The sequence below is a fragment of the Rutidosis leptorrhynchoides genome, chromosome 6 (genome assembly GCF_046630445.1).
Source record: "Rutidosis leptorrhynchoides isolate AG116_Rl617_1_P2 chromosome 6, CSIRO_AGI_Rlap_v1, whole genome shotgun sequence".
NCBI lineage: Eukaryota > Viridiplantae > Streptophyta > Magnoliopsida > Asterales > Asteraceae > Rutidosis > Rutidosis leptorrhynchoides.
This window is the reverse complement of record NC_092338.1, coordinates 426,091,089-426,116,028: the sequence shown is the minus strand read 5'-3', so window position 1 is coordinate 426,116,028 and position 24,940 is coordinate 426,091,089. Positions and strand designations below refer to the sequence as shown.

At 34.7% G+C, this 24,940-nt stretch overlaps 1 protein-coding gene across 1 annotated transcript; it reads right to left on the bottom strand.

Annotated features, from left to right (window-relative positions):
- Positions 1–117: 117 nt before the first annotated feature.
- Positions 118–24,405, bottom strand: LOC139855206 (uncharacterized). The gene is made up of 5 exons (XM_071844446.1): positions 23,589–24,405; positions 3,002–3,165; positions 2,314–2,942; positions 717–822; positions 118–183 (listed from the first exon to the last, which is right to left on the bottom strand). The coding sequence occupies exons 1-5, from the start codon at positions 24,403–24,405 to the stop codon at positions 118–120; spliced, it is 1,782 nt and encodes a 593-aa protein (XP_071700547.1).
- Positions 24,406–24,940: the final 535 nt, after the last annotated feature.

Here is a 24,940-nt window from a genome sequence, read left to right as displayed (position 1 = left end):
TCAGTAACGGACACAATTATAGAATATTGCTATATAGTTGTTAAGTGAAAAATAACAAATAAACCCATAAATGCAAGTCTAATTCTTAATCTTAGGTCTTGTTTCCCATAGATTATTTCACGCTTCCAATCTCTTGACGTGTTGATGTAAAGATAGCGACGTTTGATGATTTGAAATACCTTCCTGAAACAGCAGAAAAAACAACACAAATAATGACAACAACTACTATCAAACACCATATAATTACCTCATAAGCAACAATAATCAAACACACATGGGAAAACAACATATGCAATTAGAAGTAACATCCGAAAAGGCAAAACATAAAAAAAAAAAAAAAAAAAAAAAAGGAGAGTAATAAACCCATGATACAACAGTGAGCCAATTTTGACCCATTTACTTAAAAGGGTTGACCACAAAATTTCTATTGTTTTAGTAGCAAACTCATGAGTGATCTTGGTTGCAAACAACTACTTACTCCTAAAAGAATTCTGTTAACTATCACAAATCAAAATGTCCCCAAATTAGTATTACCGATAAGCAAACCTAAAAGATAGAGTTGAAAATGCCTAATAAGTTAATAGTAATAAGTTAGAAATATATATAGACAAATGGATGTTTAAGGTGACAATTTCAACCCATTAATGGTTTATAACTACATAAGAATTTAGATAAAAGCTAACAATAAGTTTGTATAAAAAAATGCCATTACTAACCATTGACATGTTCGCAAATTTTAGCTTCATGTTTGTTTTCCCATTAAACCCATCTTTACAATTTCGCAAACGACCTTCAAAACAAAAAACACGATATGCCCAATTTCTGTCAAACAATTGAACGTATTCATTCTAGTCACATTACAGCGTACCTTTTATGGGAAGTTAATCATAGCCACCACAACTAAAGAAACAAATACAGTGTAAATATAAATCAAACATTGGATCCAAGCATCTAGTATTTACAAATAAACAATCTTTAGTATGAATTTGAACGTTAGGAATAAATACATATACGAACTTGTTCAACGAAAAAAGAAAGAAAATATTACACAAGGGAAGACGATTGCAAAAATATTACCCATTTATGTCGAAACCCATTTTGATATGTTTCTGACCCGCCATATGCAACACCTTCACATTAAGAATGTGTGTATAGATCGAGTTATTTTTCTAGCCCTTCAAATAGGATGAAAAATGTCACTCCAATAATTGTTTTTGTATTTCTGACCCCATTACCCTTCTATCTCTTCATTCTTCGAGTTCAGGTTACATATACATTACATTCTATTATTATAAAAAAATGTGCCTCAAATAATCTCTACATGTCAAAATTGCCAGTACATATTCAATATATAACAGTATGTATTTTATAAGTTATAGTTGTTGCAGGTTTTATGAAACTCATTGCATGATAAGCATATTAGCACATATGTTTTTATGTGTCCTAAATTTAAATTGGAAATTTTAAAATTTTGTGACCTACTACTCATTAAAACATAATATAATCATGTTCATGATCACGATCCACACCATCATATGCAATTAGAAGTAACATCCGGAAAAGCAAAACATAAAATAAAAAATGGAGAGTAATAAACCCATGATACAGCAGTGAACATCCGTATGTTCGGTTGTAAGTACTAAGTTCAATTTTATATTTTAATTTTTTAAACTCCTAATTACCAAATGATCATAACATGACCGATCCTATGCAATCTTACGTCCTGAGCGAGTCGAGAAAAAAAGGCCCCCTCCTAAGCAAGTACCCCGTAATACATTACTCGAATTTTTTAGGAGTTTGGAGGTAGCTCATCCTTACACCGATTTTAATTTACTATGAAAATTTTACAATACGAGAAGATCAAACTAATTTGAGGTTGTTCTCTTCATCTCTTAAAGTTTCTTGTTTGATTTTGTATAAATTGGGTTTGAAATTTGAGTTTATTGGAACTTAGTTTCTTTTGTATTATTATCAAGTGGAGCATCAGTAAACATAAATTTGGAGAAAGAAGGTTTTCACTATAGAAATTTGTTATTATGCCGTACTTCGTATAATTGGAAAAATGAATTAAAAGCATTGAGTGTTAGATGAGTAATACAATTTTTTTTTTGAAAGGCAATTTAATTTTATTAATAACTCAAGGTAGCGCAATAACGCAAAACTACCAAGTACTCAAGGTTACATCTCAAGTAAACACAAAGATGCCAAGATGGCAACAAGAATACTATATACAAATATCTCACAAGTGATTACGAATAAATACTACAAGGATTATGAAGCCAAGCATTCCAATCGATGATTTTTTCTTTGCACCTTCTCGCAACCCATTCAAAACTTTTAACTTGAATTTCACAAACCGCAACCGGAACGGTCCAATCTTTGTTTTTGAAGACTTTTTCGTTTCGGTTTTTCCACAAATGGTATATACACGTCCATGTCACCGCTTGCCACATATGTTTACCTAAATCCGAATTAATATGCCACGAGTTGACAGATAGTAGAGATCGTAAGTCCAAATTTGGAGGACGTCGTACGCTCCACCAATCGAAAATCTTGTGCCATACGTTACGAACTTTCTCACAAGTTAAAAGGGAGTGACAAATGCTTTCGATGTCGTTGTCACAAATTGGACAACGGACCGAATGTAAGTCAACTCCCCTCTTATCCAATTCGACTAACACCGGGATTCTACCTTTTAGCACCCTCCAAACAAATACCTCCACCTTTTTGGGAATAAGTGACTTGCGTATAGTACCCGAAGAGAAAGAACCATTCGAATGAAAAAGCTTTTCGTCAATGAGATCCGAAAGAATTTTACTTGTGAAAACTCCTTTACTGCTCATGTCCCAATACCACCAATCAGGCCGATCAGGACTAACTGGAACCGAAAACAGTAGCTGTTGTAGTTCGGCTAGCTCGCTTCCTGCCCTACCGTAGGTGTTCTGACCCACCATCCATTTAAACACACTTCAGACCCGTTAACTAATAGCCTTGATCCCACCTTTGCATCCAGATCTTGTTCCAAATATGAGAGCCTCTTGAACCTATTTTTTAAAGACATATTCCCAACCCAAATATCGTTCCAAAATGAAGTTGACATCCCGTCCCCAATCTTCTGGATGAAAGAGTTAGGGAAAGGAATACCAAGATCATCAATGTAGTTCCCTGCTTTAATAATATTAGTCCACACCGAAGTGTAAGGAAATGAAATGGTTTCAAAATTGTGAAGTAAACCCCCCGAAGACCCAAAAATGCTAGAAATAACTTTGAACCACAAAGCGTTTGGCTCGGTTTTAAACCTCCACCACCACTTGCCGATCAAAGCTAGATTCTTGCTTTTTAAAGAACCCAAATTTAACCCTCCTTTCTCGAAAGGAAGAAGGGTTTCCTCCCATTTAACCCATGAAATTTTTTTATTTGTACCCGACCACCCAAAAAAAAAGAACGTCTTACACACTCAAGTTTTTTTACCACACATGGCGGGGCACAGAAGAGAGAGAAGTAGTACAACGGGAGACTATTCAACACCGATTTCACAAGGGTCAAGCGTCCACCATATTATATCGTACGTGCCTTCCAATCCGAGAGCCTTTTTGAAAACTTATCAAACACCGGATTCTAACTTTCGATTTTATTCATTCTACCCCCAACCGAAAGATCGAGATAAATAAATGGAAGTGTACCTGTGACGACCCGGAAAATTTTGACTTATTTTAAAGATAAATCCTCATATGAATTAATATTTTCAACACGATAAGCAAAGTCTGTAACGTTGAGTCTCAAAAATTTTGAAATATTTTCATACAATCATTTAACTACGACTTTACCCTTCGATTCACGAACGAACAATAATTTAAAACTTGAATCGTATACTAAATTGTTTTTAGTCTCTGTTAATCACATCGCGTTCATATATATAATCGAATCTAACCGTTGATGACACCGATTTCGGTTACGATATTAAAAATTTAGTTGTATAAAATAAATCAAATCCCGCAAAACTTCTTGTAATCTTGATATCGATATATTGAAGCTTCGATTTGTAACTTACTGTTATAGTTAAGATTAAGAATTAAGATTTTCATGGGTGGTTTAAAATAGTGTTATTAGTTAATGAATTCAAAATCCAAAAGGAAATGAAACATGTTACAGATACATATGAATAAAGAGTTAAACCAAGAAGATGATATGCTTATGTGTACGTATATTCAAAATATTCTCGGTTTAGTACATGTATCTTAGATAATTCTATTAATTAGTGTATATATCAATAGTTAATATCAAAGAGAACTACTTAAGTAGTAATGTAACTAGAAATGGACAATACATCAGAACTACTAAAGTAGTAATGTAAATAGAAATGGATAAGAGATTTCGCCAGAAAACTAAATTATCATATTGAGACATAATCATTTGGATTCCATGTGATCACCATTCCATATATCATACATATCACCCTCATTACTGTCATCCATTATAGAATTTATACTTGATATTCATAATCAGATTAGTTACATCCTATTAAAATTACATCCTATAAAAATTAGTTAATGTGTCATTGAATATTGATAATACAAAACTTATACTAATAATAAAGAAATCATTATCAATTGTCAAGTAAATAGTGGAAACAATCAACAAACTTAATAAACCATTATTTTTCCTAGTGATATCTCCATTATATTTTTAGTGACATCTCAATGATATACATGAATAGGATAAGAGATTTAGTATTATCTTAATAAAGGAAACATTAATTTATTTACAAAGATTGGCTGGAATGCTATCATTGGAAACTATATTGTCACTGACTAAATCGATAATATGCCATATAATCTCAATTTGTATACCACCAAAAGCCTCCAATCTCCCACTATCTTTATATATATATATATATATATATATATATATATATATATATATATATATATATATATATATATATATATATATATATATATATATATATATATATATATATATATATATATATATATATATATATATATATGCAACCCATCTCTCATAACCTTGCTACCCATATTCTTATCCTACACTACACATGAAATTCTGTCAATACACTCACGTAATTAAAATTACATCGATCACAAAAGAAATTAGTTGGAAAGGAGTAAATCAGGCCGAGTAGAAAACGAATACGAAGTCATCGCAAGTTATACTATCTTCACGGGTAAATTTCTAACTAAACTCAAAAACTAGTGTGTTACTAAAAATTATTAATTATCTGGTGTTCATATATTATTAGTCATTGGTAATTAAGAGAGTTTATATAAATTAATTAACAAGTAATCAGAATACAAGATTTTATAGTAATGTTTATGTTATTATTAGCTTTATATAATCACATTCAATTAGTTTTTCAACTTAAACTATGTTAAAGAGATTAAGACTTATATAATGGATGACGTACTATACGCATGATTGAGAAACGTAGACGACGAAACAAAACAATGATATGGTTTTCTAAGTTCATTTTCATCCTTGTATTATACATATATTTAATATAAAGAGTATGTTAATTATTGTTTACGCCTGAAACACAAAATTATTTCGAAAACCGGGTTTTAACTAATAGCTAATAATGATCCGTGATTTATTATATTTATTTAATTATTTATTCATGTCGGTAAAGAAGAAGTTAAATTGTGTGCTGGAAAGAGGTATGTGTAGTGGGTCCAAAAAAATAGTATAAATCAACTGGTTTTCTGCTTGCTTGACTCAATTATCTATCTCTCTATCTTATTAACATACTCCGTATATAATTATAATTATATTTATATTATTATTATTTTTATCATATTATTACTACTATTATTGATATTATTATTAATATTATTAGTATTATGATACAAAAATGATAATATACATAAAATACTACGACGGAGTGATGTTCGAGTGATTTCAAAATGGGTTTTTAAATGGGTTAAAACTAAGAAATTTATGGGTTACAGCTAAGGAAGTTACGAGTAATGTCCGTGGGTACCATGGGTGAATCAAAGGCTAACCTTTCATTTGTCATCTCCGTTGCGTCTGCATACTTTCCCTACAATATTGAACCACAATATTGATATGTGGGTTTATAGTCTCCCTTTTTAAATGCTTTAAATATTTTGGGCTGAGAATACATGCAATTTATTTTAAACGCAATGGATACAAGTACAAACTTAATTCTACACTGAGTTAAACCAAAAATCCCTTAACTTTGGTAACTAGTAGCTGCCAGTACATAGGATGTGGACTGGTGGGTGCGAATAATTGTATATGGATCCATAGGGCTTGACATTGCTGTCCGAGCTAGAGCGCTAGCCTTTTAACAGACGTATGTTATTTGAGTTTATGACACGTTGGTTTGCGTGTATTAAAACGAATAGGGTAATTATCATTATAACATTAAAGTTTAGTTACCAGGGTGCTCTGTTACGTAGAATCTATTGATAAACATTTCGAATGAAACAATCGAAATCTTGTGATCCACCTTTATATACAGATTATGCGCAACATTAAAACTATGAACTCACCAACCTTTGTGTTGACACTTTTAAGCGTGTTTATTATCAGGTTCCTAGAAGTCTTCCGCTATTTGCTTATATGTTATACAAGCTATGTGCATGGAGTCATACATGCTGTATTCGAGAAAACTTTGCATTCACAAAATCATCACCATATATCTTATTTGACTGTATTGTCAACAGATGTATTATTAAAAACTATTATATACGGCGATTGTCTATATGTAGAAATCATCAGATGTCGAAAACCTTGGATTTATATATTCATTTATGGTGTGCCTTTTCAAAAGAATGCAATGTTTACAAAACGTATCTTATAGAGGTCAAAACCTCACTATGAAATCAATGAATGATGTATTCGTCCAAATGGATTTGGACGGGTCATCACATTTGGCATCAGAGCTTGAGGTCATAGGGAACCAGAATTTGCATTAGTATGTTTAACTGGTAATTGTTAGGATGCATTAGTGAGTCTGGACTATGACCGTATCTGTTTTTACCGAGTTTTGCTAATCATTTCTTGTCATAAATTACATACTTATCATTTTTAGTCTAGACACGTCTTACTGCAATTATTGCATAAATAGAAGTATAGACAAATTATATCTCATCATATTTATCTCAATAGACTTTGTCTGACGCTTTTCCTAAATTTCCTCCGTAAATTACGGAATCTTTTTGCTATATATACGTATCCAAGGAGACGAAGATATCATTCAGTATTCAACACTCATCTCATATCGAAAACACTTTATTCGATCATATAATATGGATTTCTCACTTGATTCCTCGAACTCCTCGAGCTCCAATGGTAGCGTAACCGGAATGAACCAACCAATCAGCCATCACCTATTCTGGATGAATTGGAGATAAGTTCGTAGCCTACTTAGTCATTGGAGACAAGAAGAAGGTGATCCCTTCCATCCACCACATTCCCCTCTTGGCGAAGAACCTGAAGCACTTACCGGTGAACCTATTCGTAATACCATTTTCTCTCTCATCTCCAGAGTATCTCGTCATGATTATATACTATCTCAAATTCTGGATCTTTTTCATCCGCTCGTTCGAACCGCCAATCATCCCGGTGTAGTAGAAGAAGTCAACGAGCTTCACGCTTGGGTAGTGGCTTTGGAGAATATGGTGCAAAGATTACAAGCACCAGCAGCATCACCGACATCAACAGTACCACCATCATCAACACCAACAGTATCATTACCACCACCAACAATAACATCCGCATCCCACACCTCAACATCACAATTTGTACCTCGAACATCAACGTCATACGCACCATAGATACCAAGGAATACCAACAACAAAAAACGATAAAGTATTGATTCATAACTTCATCGAAGAAATATTCTGCAGAGAATATGTAGTTTCTAAAAGTTTTAGAGATTACTTATTCTAGTTCTAATTGTAAATCAGATGAGTGAGCGAATAGAAATGATGAAATAAAACCCTGATCGGAATGGTGCACGATTTACAAGCTAGATCTGTTTTACCAGCAGCATCAATAGTACCGTCAGCATCACCAGCACCGTCAGTACCATCAGCATTGTCAGCATCAGCAGCATCTACAACATCAGAAGCTCCATCATATCCATAATCACCACAAACATCATCACTAATCAATAACGCGTATATCGTATCAACGAGTTATGAAGTATTAGCTCATTCCCTCTGAAGAAATTATATATATATATATATATATATATATATATATATATATATATATATATATATATATATATATATATATATGAATTTTGAGATCAAAATAAATCTTTTCGTACTAAGCTATTACGTGTGAATCTTAACTACTCGGTTAGTTCATGTTATTAATATGCTATGATGTACATCCTTCGTTAATGACTTAACAATTGTTAACTATAATCTCTGCTTTGACTTAATAGATTCCATTTCATAATAAATTAAGTGTATTATTCAAATACATGTTTGATTTTACACTTTCATTTTCGATGTACTTGAAACTTTCCAGAAAACATCATTCGTACCTTGCGAAATTCACGAGAAATCCACGAGCACCAATGTAACATCCCGCCTTTTTTCGTTTACTTTTCCGTTTTGTTATTTAAAATCCGTTATATGATTATAACATCCCTCGTTAATACTCGTTTTAAAAATATCTCGTTTAGGTAATTCACGCACCCGCAACCGAACTCGAGGGACTAAAATCGCTAAAGTATCAAAGAGGTGACTAGCTTTTTGACTAGTCAACCCACCTCCCCATTCTTTTCATTTCATTTCCATTTTCATTAATTACTTTCCAATTTTCTCTCAAATCTTCAAACAAGAATTCATCATCTAAAACAAATCGATCAAGCTTCAATCAAAACAAATTACATATTTGGAATCCTTGCAACTTCCTCTTCGATTCCATACCCATTTCATTACATTTGGGTAACGTTCTAAAATCACTAGATTTTGTGTTCTTGATGTTTTTAACTTATAAAGTTGTTAGTTAGTGTCTATGGTTCAAGTCTAACATGAATATATGATTTATATGTTTGATCTTGTTATTTTTAGTAACTAGCATGAACTTGAAAGTTTGGTGTGTTTGATTCATGATTTGGTTGCTTAAATGTTGTTGTCATGGTAAAGTGCAAGTATTAAATGTGTTATTAGTAGCACTAGCTTCAATTTGATGTGTAAGTTGTTTTAGAAAACTTCATAAACTTGATATTTGGTTTTGGTAGATTTGGGTTAGGGTTTGATGAACTTGAAATGGACTTTTGATGCTTTGAATGACATGAAATGTTATTTGTAAGTGTTAGGTTGTATTGTATGCTTGATCACCTTCGAAACGGCATATCATTCATGTAAATTGGTTGCCGAATCATCGAATTTCATTTATGAACTTGAATGCATTTAATGAGGAGCTTTGAATGTGATTTTGGTTGTTGTAAAAGTAAATGTGACTAATGAAATATGTTTAGTTGTTTTCCTTGTCAAAATACCTTTCCGATAATATAAGATACATGCTTTGGTTGTTTGCGGGTCATAAATGGTGATTGTTTAAAGTTAGGTTCGTGCATAAAACTTAAAAACTGCCAGAATTCTCTGCACAGGTAATGGCGCGGCGCGCCATATACCCGCGCGGCGCGCCAAAGTGGGCTGTCTAATTTTGTCAATTTTCGAAAAATGTTTGCTATGCTACGCACCTCCGATTCACATGTAACTTGTTCTAACATGCTCATATATGATTAAAAACCTCAGAAAAATAGTTCGGGACCAGACCCGAACGTGTTGACTTTTTCGTTGACTTTGACCGACCAAAGTTTGACTTTTTGTCAAACTTAACCAAATGATTATGCAATCTTTCTAACTTGTTTCTATACTTGTATCTTGCATGAAACTTGACAATTTGATTCACATGCTACATAATCGAGTCATAACGAGCCATATGACTAATTGAACACTTTGATCGACCGTGTTTACCAATATTGATACAAACCTATTTGTTTAGGTAAAGACTAGCATTCGTTCTTGCACACGTTTACTTGTTGAAGTACTTTTACCTACGTGCACTCAAGGTGAGATCATAGCCCCACTTCTCAAATACTTTTATACTTTTAAAATCGTGGGATGAGAAAACATATACATTACATACTTATATATATACTTTTCACATGTATATATATATGCTTTTCATACTTTGATACTTTGAATACTATACGAAAGCAAAGATACATACGAGTTAGAACGAAAATCCTCAAGTCCAATTATCATTAGTTACACTTGTAGGGTGTAAGCGAGAAATTATGTTGTGTGGCCATGCGGGTTTGACGAACCCTCATTCAGATGAATGAAACATATTTTCGATATATAGTGTAGGTTCTAACACTATTATGCAGAGGTAAGATTCAGTTAAGCTTGATAATTGGGTGCTCGTGATACAAACACATCTTTTGAGATGTATACGCTTGATAAACGATTTATACTAAACCTTGTGATACAAAAATACTTTATGCATACAACTATGATTTCACCAATGTTTTCGTTGACAGATTCTTTTATGTTTTCTTAGGTCCTTGAATGCTTATTGATACATGCTTCCGCTCATTCTTTTTGATACTTGCTTTGGATGTCGAGTATACTTGCATACGTGGAGCGTCTTTTGACTATTTTCAAATTGTGTCGCATATGTTTCATTTGTACTTTAAACTTTGTTATGTAACTAGTTGTCGAACTACTTTGTAAACCTTGAAACATCCATACTTATGAAATGAATGCGACATGTTTTTCGGTCAAACGTTACCTTAAAGACTTATGACCATGTAATGGGACCTACGTAGACGGCGCCGTCAAACATGATTTGGTCGGGTCGCTACAGATGGTATCAGAGCGTTGGTTGTAGGGATTTAGAGTTCATTGGTGTCAACCCCGAGTCATAGGGTACATTAGTGAGTCTAGACTACAACCGGCATATAGACTTGAAGTAGGAATTACTTGACTACTTGTGCATTTATACTCGAACGTTTTTACTCATATCTATTCTTATTCTATCTTAATCTCACGTTGTTTAATTTGATTGACACGCCACCTTGACTATATGAAGCAATGTCGAATGCACATATGAATTAGGGTAATATAATTTCCGGGATTATATTACGGTGACTCATATGAACATTCCGACATTGTGGCATAAAGAATTTAAGGCGAGTCAAGGAAATTTTTTCTATCTATCCTTATTCCATATCATGATTAGTATTATTGAAAATACTAATCAACGGTATTCTTGTCTTTTGAAGGAACAATGCCTCCTCGTCGCGTGCCACGCCATGAGACTCCTGAACAAGCACTACAACGAATGGTGGCCACCGCCGTAGAGGCGGGCATGGCCGGTCACTCCTCCAACAACAACAATAACAACAACCACAACAACAACCAAGGGGCCGGTAACTCTAGCGAAGGGTGCTCCTACAAGGCTTTTATGGGGTGCAAACCTCACACTTATGATGGAACCGGGGGACCGGTTACACTCACTCAATGGTTCGAACAAACGGAGGCCGTCTTTAGCAAAAGCGGTTGTCGGGACCAAGACAAGGTCAAATACTCCACTCACACTTTCGCCGGTGTCGACCTCACGTGGTGGAACACCTATGTTCAATCGGTGGGTACCGATGAAGCTCATGCCCTCTCTTTGGCCGATTTAAGGGAGAAAATAATTGTTGAATACTTCCTTCGTGAAGAAACCCGAAAGCTCGAACAAGAGCTAAGAACTTTAAAGGAGGTCGGAAACGATCTCAAGGCCTATAACCAACGCTTCGCCGAGCTATCCTTGATGTGTCCTAATCTCGTGAACCCCGAATCTCAAAGGGTTGAACTCTATATGGACGGTCTTCCAAAGAGCATCAAACAAGGTGTGATGTCCTCCAAACCCGCTAATCATCAGGCCGCTTTGAACATGGCCCGCCAATTAATAGAAACGGTGGATGAAGTAGTAGTGCCGGCTCCTAAGGCCGAGGATAAAACGGGCGGAAACAAAAGAAAGTGGGAACCCTCTCAATCAAGCAACTACAACAACAACCCCGCCAAGAAGCCTTTCACTCCCAACGGTAAGAAAGGTTATGCCGGAACTTTACCGTTTTGCAACAAGTGGCACAAACATCATTTGGGCGAATGTGGAAGGCCGTATTACATCAAGTGTCAAAAGAGTGGCCATTTGGCCCACAAATGTAGAAACACCGCTCCTGTTGCTCAAAAGGGGCCCAATGCACCAAAGACGGGCACTTGTTATGAATGTGGCCAAACGGGCCATTATAGAAACGCATGATCGAAGAAGAAAGATAACCCCAATACGCGCGGCCGAGCTTTCAACATCAACACCGAGGAAGCCCGAGATGACAATGAATTAGTCACGGGTACATTTCTTCTCAACAACACTTATGTTACTTGTTTATTCGATTCGGGTGCCGATAAATGCTTTGTATCCAAGACTTTGATTCATTCTTTTAGCACTCCACCACTCCCACTAGATACCACTTATACCATTGAAGTGGCCAGCGGGAAACTATTGAGTGCCGACACATATTACCGGGGGTGCACATTAAACATTTTGGGTAATGAGTTTGAAATTGACTTGATACCCATGGAACTAGGAAGCTTTGATGTAATAATCGGTATGAATTGGTTAGCCAAAATGAAATCTCACATCCTTTGTGATCTTAACGCAATCCGAATTCCTATCGAGAATGGTGAACCTTTGATTGTTTATGGCGATAAGAGTTGCACCGGACTCAACCTCGTTTCGTGCCTTAAAGTTAAAAAACTACTCCGTAAGGGTTGTTTTGCGATCCTTGCCCACGTTAAGAAAGTCGAGTCCGATGAGAAGCATATCGATGATGTGCCAATTGTTAGTGACTTTTTCGATGGATTTCCCGAAGAATTGCCGGGTCTTCCACCTCATCGACCGGTTGAATTCCAAATCGATCTTATTTCGGGAGCCGCACCCGTAGCACGTGCACCATATAGACTTGCTCCATCTGAAATGCAAGAATTGCAAAGTCAAATCCAAGAACTACTTGATCGTGGTTTTATCCAACCTAGCCATTCACCATGGGGCGCTCTGATTTTGTTCGTTAAGAAGAAAGACGGATCCCTACGAATGTGCATTGATTATCGTGAACTAAACAAATTGACGGTTAAGAACCGATATCCTCTTCCTCGCATCGATGACCTCTTTAATCGACGGTTAAGAACCGATATCCTCTTCCTCGCATCGATGACCTCTTTAATCAATTATAAGGGTCTTGTGTATATTCAAAAATCGATCTCCGTTCGAGTTATCATCAATGAAGGGTTAAGGGGGAAGATGTCTCCAAAACCGCTTTTCAGACTCGTTATGGTAGTTATGAATTTCTTATCATGTCATTTGGTCTCACTAACGCACCTGCGGTGTTCATGGATCTTATGAACCGCGTGTGCAAACCGTATCTTGATAAATTCGTTATTGTGTTCATCGATGACATCTTGGTCTATTCTAAAAGCGAAGAAGAACACGAACAACATCTCCGACTTGTACTTGAACTATTGAGACAAGAACGACTCTATGTCAAATTCTCCAAGTGTGAATTTTGGTTGAAAGAAGTTCAATTTCTTGGTCATGTTGTAAGTGATCAAGGTATTAAAGTCGATCCATCAAAAATCGAAGCCATTAGTAAATGGGAGACTCCTACTACTCCTACTCACATTCGTCAATTCTTGGGTCTCGCAGGATACTATCGTAGATTCATCAAAGATTTTTCTTTGGTTGCTCGTCCTCTAACCGCGTTAACTCACAAAGGAAGAAAATTCGTTTGGGCAACCGAACAAGAATCCGCATTTCAAATCTTGAAAACGAAGCTAACCACCGCTCCTATCTTGTCACTTCCTGAAGGCAACGATGATTTTGTTGTGTATTGCGACGCCTCGAAACATGGTTTTGGGTGTGTGTTGATGCAACGAACGAAAGTCATTTCTTATGCTTCTCGACAACTCAAAATTCATGAACGAAATTACACGACACATGATCTCGAACTCGGGGCCGTTGTCTTTGCACTTAAAATGTGGAGACACTATCTTTATGGAACCAAGAGTACCATCTTTACCGATCACAAAAGTCTCCAACACATCTTCGATCAAAAGCAACTAAACATGAGACAACGAAGGTGGATTGAAACCTTAAACGACTACGATTGCGAGCTTCGTTACCATCCCGGAAAGACAAATGTAGTAGCGGATGCCTTAAGTCGAAAAGAAAGAGCGGTGCCTCTTCGTGTCCGAACCTTAAACATCACCATCCACACCAACCTTAATAGCCAAATTCGGGTGGCCCAAGATGAGGCTCTCAAGGATGAAAATGTTTCACACGAGCTCTTGAACATTCTCGTCTCTCGATTTGAAGTTAGGGAGACCGGACTTCGATATTTCGCCACAAGGATTTGGGTGCCTAGATATGGGGACCTACGAAGTCTTATTTTGGATGAAGCCCATAAGTCACGATACTCGATTCACCCGGGTGCTAATAAGATGTACCACGACCTTAAACAACAATATTGGTGGCCAAACATCAAAAGGGACGTAGCTACTTATGTTTCCAAGTGTTTGACATGTTCCAAAGTCAAAGCCGAACACCAAAGACCGTCCGGACTACTTCAACAACCCGAGATCCCGCAATGGAAGTGGGAAAGGATAACGATGGATTTTATCACCAAACTACCAAAAACGACGGGCGGTTATGATACCATTTGGGTTATTGTTGACCGTCTCACCAAATCCGCACATTTTCTCGCCATGAAGGAGACGGACAAAATGGGGAAACTTGCACAACTTTACATCAAGGAGATCGTAGCCCGACATGGTGTACCTTTATCGATTATCTCCGACCGAGATGGCAGTTTTGTTTCTAGATTTTGGCGTACCTTGCAAGAAGCGTTGGGAACGCGTTTAGACATGAGCACCGCATATCATCCTCAAACCGATGGGCAAAGCGAACGCACAATTCAAACTTTAGAGGACATGTTACGGGCTTGTGTTGTTGATTTTGGAAAAGCTTGGGACAAGCACTTACCTCTCGCCGAGTTCTCTTACAATAATAGTTATCACGCGAGTATAAAAGCCGCACCTTTTGAAGCGTTATATGGCCGAAAATGTCGCTCTCCTCTTTGTTGGGCCGAGGTAGGCGACGTGCAAATCACCGGACCCGAACTCATTCACGAAACCACCGAGAAAATCGTACAAATTCGAGATAGGCTTCAGACGGCCCGGAGTCGTCAAAATTGCTACACCGACAAAAGACGCAACGACCTCGAATTTCAAGTCGGTGACCGAGTAATGTTAAAAGTTGCACCTTGGAAAGGTGTAATCCGTTTTGGGAAACGCGGGAAGCTAAATCCGCGGTATATTGGTCCTTTCGAAATCTTGGAGCGTATTGGAACCGTTGCTTATCGTTTAGATCTTTCGCCTCAATTGAACTCCGTTCATCCTACCTTCCATGTATCTAACTTGAAAAAGTGTCTTGCCGAATATCGTCATCCCTCTCGAGGAACTTACTATTGATGACAAACTTCATTTTGTGGAGGAACCGGTTGAAATTGTGGACACCTCCGTCAAGACACTGAAACAAAGACGAATTTCAATTGTTAAGGTCCATTGGAACGCCAAAAGGGGACCCGAGTTTACTTAGGAAAGGCAAGACCAAATGCAAAAGAAATACCCTCACTTGTTCCCGGTTCAAGAAACGCAAGGTTCCGAGGAAGAAACAACGACTACTACGTCTACTTAAATTTCGGGACGAAATTTCTTTTAAGGAGTAGGTAATGTAACATCCCGCCTTTTTCCGTTTACTTTTCCGTTTTGTTATTTAAAATCCGTTATATGATTATAACATCCCTCGTTAATACTCGTTTTAAAAATATCTCGTTTAGGTCATTCACGCACCCGCAACCGAACTCGAGGGACTAAAATCGCCAAAGTATCAAAGAGGTGACTAGCTTTTTGACTAGTCAACCCACCTCCCCATTCTTTTCATTTCATTTCTATTTTCATTAATTACTTTCCAATTTTCTCTCAAATCTTCAAACAAGAATTCATCATCTAAAACAAATCGATCAAGCTTCAATCAAAACAAATTACATATTTGGAATCCTTGCAACTTCCTCTTCAATTCCATACCGATTTCATTACATTTGGGTAACTTTCTAAAATCACTAGATTTTGTGTTCTTGATGTTTTTAACTTATAAAGATGTTAGTTAGTGTCTATGGCTCAAGTCTAACATGAATATATGATTTATATGTTTGATCTTGTTATTTTTAGTAACTAGCATGAACTTGAAAGTTTGGTGCGTTTGATTCATGATTTGGTTGCTTAAATGTTGTTGTCATGGTAAAGTGAAAGTATTAAATGTGTTACTAGTAGCACTAGCTTCAATTTGATGTGTAGGTTGTTTTAGAAAACTTCATAAACTTGATATTTGGTTTTGGTGGATTTGGGTTAGGGTTTGATGAACTTGAAATGGACTTTTGATGCTTTTAATGACATGAAATGTTATTTGTAAGTGTTAGGTTGTATTGTATGCTTGATCACCTTCGAAACGGCATATCATTCATGTAAATTGGTTGCCGAATCATAAAATTTCATTTATGAACTTGAATGCATTTAATGAGGAGCTTTGAATGTGATTTTGGTTGTTGTAAAAGTAAATGTGACTGATGAAATATGTTTAGTTATTTTCCTTGTCAAAATACCTTTCCGATAATATAAGATACATGCTTTGGTTGTTTGCGGGTCATAAATGGTGATTGTTTAAAGTTAGGTTCGTACATAAAACTTAAAAACTGCCAGAATTCTCTGCACAGGTAATGGCGCGGCGCGCCATATACCCGCGCGGCGCGCCAAAGTGGGCTGTCAAATTTTGTCAATTTTCGAAAAATGTTTGCTATGCTACGCACCTCCGATTCACATGTAACTTGTTCTAACATGCTCATATATGATTAAAAACCTCAGAAAAATAGTTCGGGACCGGACCCGAACGTGTTGACTTTTTCGTTGACTTTGACCGACCAAAGTTTGACTTTTTGTCAAACTTAACCAAATGATTATGCAATCTTTCTAACTTGTTTCTATACTTGTATCTTGCATGAAACTTGACAATTTGATTCACATGCTACATAATCGAGTCGTAACGAGCCATAGGACTAATTGAACACTTTGATCGACCGTGTTTACCAATATTGATACAAACCTATTTGTTTAGGTAAAGACTAGCATTCGTTCTTGCACACGTTTACTTGTTGAAGTACTTTTACCTACGTGCACTCAAGGTGAGATCATAGCCCCACTTCTTAAATACTTTTATACTTTTAAAATCGTGGGATGAGAAAACATATACATTACATACTTATATATACTTTTCACATGTATATATATATGCTTTTCATACTTTAATACTTTGAATACTATACGAAAGAAAAGATACATACGAGTTAGAACGAAAATCCTCAAGTCCAATTATCATTAGTTACACTTGTAGGGTGTAAGCGAGAAATTATGTTGTGTGGCCATGCGGGTTTGACGAACCCTCATTCAGATGAATGAAACGTATTTTCGATGTATAGTGTAGGTTCTAACACTATTATGCAGAGGTAAGATTCAGTTAAGCTTGATAATTGGGTGCTCATGATACAAACACATCTTTTGAGATGTATACGCTTGATAAACGATTTATACTAAAGCTTGTGATACAAAAATACTTTATGCATACAACTATGATTTCACCAACGTTTTCGTTGACAGATTCTTTTATGTTTTCTCAGGTCCTTAAATGCTTATTGATACATGCTTCCGCTCATTCTTTTTGATACTTGCTTTGGATGTCGAGTATACTTGCATACGTGGAGCATCTTTTGACTATTTTCAAATTATGTCGCATATGTTTCATTTATACTTTAAACTTTGTTATGTAACTAGTTGTCGAACTACTTTGTAAACCTTGAAACATCCATACTTATGAAATGAATGCGACATGTTTTTCGGTCAAACGTTACCTTAAAGACTTATGACCATGTAATGGGACCTACGTAGACGGTGCCGTCAAACATGATTTGGTCGGGTCGCTACAACCAACATCCTTCACCGAGGAATATCAATATCAATAAATAATGAAGTATTGATTACATTAGTGAAATACTCCGCGAAGATTATGTAATCTCTAATGTTTTAGAGATTATTCATTTCTAATTCCAGCCGAAAATCAAATAAGCTTAATATGATATTAACTCATTAAATCTGTATTACATCTGAAGAAAATATACATACATATATTTTCATAAAGACTGTGATAAAATTCTCTGGTACGAAATATTACTTGTGAAACTTTTAACGGGTAGGTAATACTCGAAAGATATATAAATTCACAATTAATATGTTACAGTCTTCGATTCTGATTCAAAAAATCATCAACTATACTCACTACTTTCACAACGAGATATATTCTTTCATAGAAATCAAAACAACCATACTCATTCAAATTCAATTACATATTCTGATTTTAACATATCAGAATCCAAGTCAAGATATAACCGATATCATCACTCTCAGATCCCTACACCTTTCAAAGCTATACTTTGACTTCTAAACTGTGCTAGAACATCACTTCTATTCAGAAAACCCAGAAAATATTCGTATCATTCAAGACTATAAAACATCATATGTATATTGACAATTACAATCTTCATTTAAACCCTTCGAACTCTTGAAAACACCTCGGATTGATAACCAACGATTCGGTTATGATAACTTTGAATGCTAATGAAGCAGCAAAATTGTAAATGGTCTTAATGGCCAAAAGTTTGATAATAAAGAGTGGTGTGTTGAAAAAGCTCAGATTTGGAACTGAAAAACGGATTGCGCAAAATATGAACGAGACTGTTGACAAATCACAAAGACTAAATCTGTCTTCAAAGAATCCAAATGATTCAGTATCTGCTGAAGCCTTTAGAGAATACATTGCTCCTGACTCTAAACCTTTACGGACAAATCTTCTTTATCATCTTTCGATATTAGAAATTTTAAGATATCATCGTATCTTTCATTATAAATATCCTCGATATTTCTGAAGATATTTTTATAGCAATTCTTATCTGAAATCATTTATCTCTTCACGATATCTGCGTTACATCATAAAGGAAATTATTTTAATTTCTAAATTCTGAAAAATTCGAATTCAAAATATGAATGTTTTGAAGTAGTGTTGGGAACTGAAGAATGAGTTAGTATAATATAATGACACTTGATCAACATGATTATATTACAGTAAGTCATGCTGAGTTTCTAATGAAACGTGATAAAGGTTCACAGATCATATCCTCATCATGAACCATGTTACATAAATCTTTCATTCTATTTAACCTCTAAACTATCAACAAAATATTTTTCTTGATGATTCGGTCTTTTTCGGATATTCTGGTAATTTGACAAATCAAATCGTACTACTACCTTTCCTTTCCTTCCTGCTTTGTATATTATGATCATTCAAAACTCCATACCTACGAATTCTGGACCATTACTTGCGAAGAGAAAACAAAAGCATGAAGCTCCGAAATAGAAATGAGAGTATAAATCGCAGCAAATAGGAGAGAGCATTAACTGTGGATGTCAATGATTATAGAAAGACAGAAGCAGAAACATCGAAATATAAGGGAAGATATAAAACCCAACAACAACTCGGAAATTACAAACCGTGTATATCGACGCATATAGCAATATAAAGACAGAGGAGGACTAAAAACACTATAAAACCAAGAGTATAGTAGAAGTAAATAGATTCTTCCGGCAGGAGATGAAAAAGTAGAATGATAGATATGAAAGTTAGGAGTATCTCAAGAAGCAGAACTGGATGGAGCATATTGACGAATGGTTTAAAATATGAATTGAGGAAGAAAGAATAGAAGATATGAGCTATGGAAAATAAGGAAATGAAGAGGGTAGATTTATAGTGGAATATCCGATAGAGCAATCAAAACAGATTATCGCATTTAACCAAAGAAGATCATATTTCCTTAATCACCGAAGAATCAAATCTTATATAGATTACAAAGATCTTCTTTAATTTCCTTGAATTTCGGAAATCCACCGTGACTACGTTAAAAGTTAAAACTCTATCTCAATCTTTTGTGATAGCTTCACTCGTACGCTTCATATAATCGAATAGTTTTATCTATAATGATAAAACTCTATTTATCATCTCGTATTCGTCATGAAAACATTTTTATTGTTAGCCATGGCGACCTCACTTAAATTTCGGGAAATTTCTTTAGCGAGTAGGTACTGTGACGACCCGGAAAATTTCGACTTATTTTAAAGATAAATCCTCATATGAATTAATATTTTCAACATGATAAGCAAAGTCTGTATCGTTGAGTCTCAAAAATTTTGAAATATTTTCATACAACCATTTAACTGCGACTTTACCCTTCGATTCACGAACGAACAATAATTTAAAACTTGAATCGTATACTAAATTGTTTTTAGTCTCTGTTAATCACATCGCGTTCATATATATAATCGAATCTAACCGTTGATGACACTGATTTCGGTTACGATATTAAAAATGTAGTTGTATAAAATAAATCAAATCCCGCAAAACTTCTAGTAATCTTGATATCGATATATTGAATCTTCGATTTGTAACTTACTGTTATAGTTAAGATTAAGAATTAAGATTTTCATGGGTAGTTTAAAATAGGGTTATTAGTTAATGAATTCAAAATCCAAAAGGAAATGAAACATGTTACAAATACATATGAATAAAGAGTTAAACCAAGAAGATGATATGCTTATGTGTACGTATATTCAAAATATTCTCGGTTTAGTTCATGTATCTTAGATAATTCTATTAATTAGTGTATACATCAATAGTTAATATCAAAGAGAACTACTTAAGTAGTAATGTAACTAGAAATGGACAAGACATCAGAACTACTAAAGTAGTAATGTAAATAGAAATGAATAAGAGATGTCGCCAGAAAACTAAATTATCATATTGAGACATAATCATTTGGATTCCATGTGGTCACCATTCCATATATCATACATATCACCCTCATTACTGTCATCCATTATAGAATTCATATTTGATATTCACAATCAGATTAGTTACATCCTATTAAAATTACATCCTATAAAAATTAGTTAATGGGTCATTGAATATTGATAATACAAAACTTAAACTAATAATAAAGGAATCATTATCAATTGTCAAGTAAATAGTGGAAACAATCAACAAACTTAATAAACCATTATTTTTCCTAGTGATATCTCCATTATATTTTTAGTGACATCTCAATGATATACATGAATAGGATAAGAGATTTAGTATTATCTTAATAAAGGAAACATTAATTTATTTACAAAGATTGACTGGGATGCTATCATTGGAAACTATATTGTCACTGACTAAATCGATAATATGCCATATAATCTCAATTCGTATGCCACCCAAAGCCTCCAATCTCCACTATCTTTATATATATATATATATATATATATATATATATATATATATATATATATATATATATATATATATATATATATATATATATATATATAACCCATCTCTCATAACCCTGCTACCCATATTCTTATCCTACACTACACATGAAATTCTGTCAATACACTCACATAATTAAAATTACATCGATCACAAAGGAAATTAGTTGGAAAGGAGTAAAACTGGCCGAGTAGAAAACGAATACGAAGTCATCGCAAGTTATACTATCTTCACGAATAAATTTCTAACTAAACTCAAAAACTTGTGTGTTACTAAAAATTATTAATTATATGGTGTTCATATATTATTAGTCATTGGTAATTAAGAGAGTTTATATAAATTAATTAACAAGTAATCAGAATACAAGATCTTATAGTAATGTTTATGTTATTATTAGCTTTATATAATCACATTCAATTAGTTTTTCAACTTAAACTATGTTAAAGAGATTAAGACTTATATAATGGATGATGTAGTATACGCATGATTAAGAAACGTAGACGACGAAACGAAACAATTATATGGTTTTCTAAGTTCATTTTCATCCTTATATTATACATATATTTAATATAAAGAGTATGTTAATTATTGTTTACACCTGAAACACAAAATTATTTCGAAAACCGGGTTTTAACTAATAGCAAATAATGATCCGTGATTTATTATATTTATTTAATTATTTATTCATGTCGGTAAAGAAGAAGTTAAATTGTGTGTTGGAAAGAGGTATGGGTAGTGGGTCCAGAAAAGTAGTATAAATCAATTGGTTTTCTGCTTGCTTGACTCAATTATTTCTCTCTCTATCTTATTAACATACTCCGTATATAATTATAATTATATTTATATAATAATAATAATTATTATTATTATTATTATTATTATTATTATTATTATCATATTATTACTACTATTATTGATATTATTATTAATACTATTAGTATTATGATACAAAAATGATAATATACATAAAATACTACGACGGAGTGATGTTCGAGTGATTTCAAAACGGATTTTAAATGGGTTAAAACTAAGGAATTTATGGGTTATAGCTAAGGAAGTTACGAGTAATGTTCGTGGGTACCATGGGTGAATCAAAGGCTAACCTTTCATTTGTCATCTCCGTTGCGTCTGCATACTTTTCCTACAATATTGAACCACAATATTGATATGTGAGTTTATAGTCTCCCTTTTTAAATGCTTTAAATATTTTGGGCTGAGAATACATGCAATTTATTTTAAACGCAATGGATACAAGTACATACTTAATTCTACACTGAGTTAAACCGAAAATCCCTTAACTTTGGTAACTAGTAGCTGCCAGTACATAGGATGTGGACTGGTGGGCGCGAATAATTGTATATGGATACATAGGGCTTGACATCCCCGTCCGAGCTAGAGCGCTAGCCTTTTAACGGACGTATGTTATTTGAGTTTATGACACGTTGGTTTGCGTGTATTAAAATGAATAGGGTAATTATTATTATAACGTTAAAGTTTAGTTACCAGGGTGCTCTATTACGTAGAATCTTTTGATAAACGTTTCGGATGAAACAACTGAAATCTTGTGATCTACCTTTATATACAGATTATGCGCAACATTAAAACTATGAACTCACCAACCTTTGTGTTGACACTTTTAAGCGTGTTTATTCTCAGGTTCCTAGAAGTCTTCTGCTGTTTGCTTATATGTTATACAAGCTATGTTCATGGAGTCATACATGCTGTATTCGAGAAAACTTTGCATTCACAAAATCATCACCATGTATCTTATTTGACTGTATTGTTAACAAATGTATTGTTAAAAACTATTATATACGGTGATTGTCTATACGTAGAAATCATCATATGTCGAAAACCTTGGATTTATATATTCATTTATGGTGTGCCTTTTCAAAAGAATGCAATATTTACAAAACGTATCATATAGTGGTCAAAACCTCACTATGAAATCAATGAATGATGTATTAGTCTAAATAGATTTGGACGGGTCATCACAGTACCCGAGTTGCAACCAAACATATTAGCCAAGTTTTTAATTTCGGATTTCTCAACACTAATTCCGAATAGATTGCTTTTTTGGTAGTTTACTTTCAACCCCGACGTGAGTTCGAAACATTTTAGGAGTTTAAAAAGATTTTGAAGGTTTGTAATACTCCATTCACCAAAGAAAATCATGTCATCCGCATATTGGAGGTGGGAGATGGGCACTTTTTCTGAGCCAATTTCAACACCAAGGAACTTTTTATTACAAACCGCTTTCTTTGCCAAAACATTCAAACCTTCCGCTACAATTATAAAGAGAAAAGGGGATAACGGATCGCCTTGTCTAATCCCTTTCTCCATTTTGAATTCACTTGTAGGAGTCCCGTTTACAAGAACTGAGATTGATGCCGATGAGAGACAAGAACGGATCCAACCTCTCCACTTCACCCCGAAGACCATAATTTCCATAACTTCCATCAAGATATCCCAATTCAAGCAATCAAATTCCTTCTCGAAGTCGACTTTGAAAATTAAACTTTTTATACGGTTATGTTTCAAGAAGCTAATTGACTCGTTTGCAATTAACGCACCATCAATGATATTTCTCCCTTTTATAAACGCACTTTGCTCGAATCCTACAAGGGTCGGTATAACTTTCCTTATTCTATTAGAAAGCAATTTCGCAATGATCTTATAATAGCTTCCAATAAGACTAATAGAACGGTAATCGTTGAGCAACGAAGGGTCTTGTTTTTTAGGTACCAACGTAATGAACGAAGCGTTACACCCCTTGGATATGTTACCATTACACCAAAATTCATGAATAGAACTCATTAACTCGTCTTTTATTACGTGCCAAATTTTTTTGAAAAAACGCATATTGAATCCGTCCGGACCCGGCGCTTTTGAACTTCCACAACCTTTAATCGCTTCCCAAACTTCACTTTCGAAAAAAATTATTTCTAATAGTGATGCACTTTTAGCTGAGATGGTGTTTAAATCAGGCCCAAAATGTCATTGTTCAGGCCCAATATGCTCCTGATTGGCCTGCTGGTGAGCGGCTTGATTAAACTGGACATGAGCAGCCCGATTTGGGATGGAAATGGTTGGATATGGACTGTTCGTGGAGGCCTAATTAGGCCTAGAGACATTTTGGGACAACCTAATACCTACGGCCTGCAAAGTTGACATACTGTTGGGACTGTTTTGGTTGATGTTGAACACAGGTCTGCTCAATTTTATTGTATGAAAACGTTTTTCAAAATGTGCTCGAACAGTAGACTTGATAACAATAGGAAACTCGCACCAAACACCATTAATATTTAAACCCCTGATATTGTTTTTGTTGTACTTTTGACGCATAGTGGAG

Excerpts from the sequence above, each read along its gene's own strand:
- LOC139855206 (XM_071844446.1), bottom strand. The coding sequence starts at position 24,405 with ATGAGTTCTATTCATGAATTTTGGTGTAATGGTAACATATCCAAGGGG. Across the intron at positions 3,166-23,588 it reads TATGTTTGGTTGCAACTCGG|GGAACTACATTGATGATCTT; the intron begins GTACTGTGATGA and ends TTATTAAAGCAG. Across the intron at positions 2,943-3,001 it reads AACAAGATCTGGATGCAAAG|AACACCTACGGTAGGGCAGG; the intron begins GTGGGATCAAGG and ends ATGGTGGGTCAG.